At 33.7% G+C, this 1877-nt stretch overlaps 1 protein-coding gene across 1 annotated transcript; it reads right to left on the bottom strand.

Moving 5' to 3' along the window:
* Window positions 1-494: 494 nt before the first annotated feature.
* On the bottom strand, window positions 495-1463 carry LOC139484204 (uncharacterized). The gene has a single exon (XM_071267937.1). It carries the CDS (start codon window positions 1461-1463, stop codon window positions 495-497), a length of 969 nt encoding a protein of 322 aa, XP_071124038.1.
* Between the last annotated feature and the right edge of the window lie 414 nt (window positions 1464-1877).

Genomic DNA, 1877 nt, shown 5'->3' with positions numbered 1-1877 from the left:
CATTATAAACATGATAAACAGTATCAACAGGTCGAATTAACAAGAATATATATCAGGATTCGCTTAGCCTGCCTCCTTTGGGAATTCATGCGATTCCTTCATGTTTTTTTACTTTGATTTTTTGTTGTGAATGTATTTATGAAATTGAACAACCATCGATAAACTTCTATTGTCTCTAGTTAGTATCGGATGTAAAAAAAAGACATGGTTGTCTAGTGACAAGACAAGACAAGTTTATTAATACACTCAGGCACATTGTGTGCAACAAGAGCAACAAAATATAGTATACAAAATAATACGTTGGTCAATAAATGTTACAAATAAAAAATAAAAAATAATAAAAAAAATAAAAAATAACGCAACCCTTTTATCGAAAAAGAGGCTTTCAGTTTTTGTGAAGTAAGTTCAGGATAGTACTAGCGTAGAGTTAAATTTTAAAGATAGATAATTAATAGAGTTCATGCACTTCGGATTGATTTAATATTGGCCAGGCTTTACGAATAAGGTTCGTCAAAATCAATTCTGTTCCGCTTCTGATTTTTCCGTTGTTGTAGTATCGGACGATTCCATGGGTAGAAATCACTAGGTTGCGTTGAATTAATGAATGGACTTTTATCTGCATCGATATTTTGAGTGTTTCTGTTCTTCGTTTCTTTGTTATCCGTGTGTATTAGTTCACTGTCATCGCTTGATTCGTATAATTCCCCTTCTATGAACAGCTTATCTCTTATCAATAAAGCTTTCTTTCGGTCTTTCTTTGCCTGCTTTAATATAGGATATAGTTTTTTCCTCTTCTTTTCGATTTTTACCGGAAATTGTTCTCTGACAGAAATATGTGTCCCCTTTAATTTGTGACAGTTCCTCATGACTAATTGTTTATCTTTCAAAGATACAAATTTAGTCATTATTCTTTGAATATTTTGTCTTTGTTTTCCAAAACGATGTACAGAAACGAAATTGACATTTTCCCCTATTCCCAGATTTTTGCGGATAAAATTTCTTACAATGTTTTCTGTATTCTCATTTGGCTCCTGTTTTATTCCGGATATTACGATATTGTTAGTCATTGATCTCCATTGTAACTCATCGACATCGCTTTCAATATTTATCAATCGCTCATTGACGCATTTCATATCGAATGCGTTTTCTTTAACATTTTCTGCTTCCTCTAACAATGATATTTTAGACATATTTTCTTTGCAGCGATCTATAATTTTATGCACAACCGTACCCATTTGTTCTCCCTTTTCTTCGATCATTTTATTTCGGTTAAACACAATTTCGCACTTCTGTTCTACGTTTTCTATTCGTGTTACCATTAGATCTAATTTCCGCTCAAGTTGCGATATCCTAGTAACTTCGCGCTCAAGCTTTCCGCATTGTGTCTGGAGGTCTGCCACGACAGCAAGTACAGAGTTCAATATAGATATAGTTTTGGTATCGAATTCTTTGTAGTCCGACATTATGATTCAAAATACATATAATAAAAATATTGTTTTTGCAATTGAATGCTGAAAGAACAATGGAGAACAATCAATCGCCACTAACAACCCGACGACGTTAGCAACGTAAGCAATGCTCTTGTAGTGATAAAAATATTCTTCATTTATGTTGAGAAATCTGTAAAGTTGTAGAGATATAAATTTTACCGTTCAAATAAAATCCTTGGAATCTGCGACTTTAGTCCATTTGATAAGTTTACATGCTAGCCTAGATCCTGATAATTTGAGTTTTTGCAGGAGCAAAAAAAGCATGACTGCCTGCTAGTACATCCGGGCTGGTATCTCTGTGCTCTGAATTCATGGAATAGGCAGCCATGACTTCTAAATAAAAGAAATTGTATAACTTGTCGACATGACCTCAGCATGTCATGAACT

Source organism: Mytilus edulis, chromosome 8 (assembly GCF_963676685.1).
Source record: "Mytilus edulis chromosome 8, xbMytEdul2.2, whole genome shotgun sequence".
Classification (NCBI taxonomy): domain Eukaryota; kingdom Metazoa; phylum Mollusca; class Bivalvia; order Mytilida; family Mytilidae; genus Mytilus; species Mytilus edulis.
This window is presented reverse-complemented; position numbering and strand designations above follow the sequence as displayed.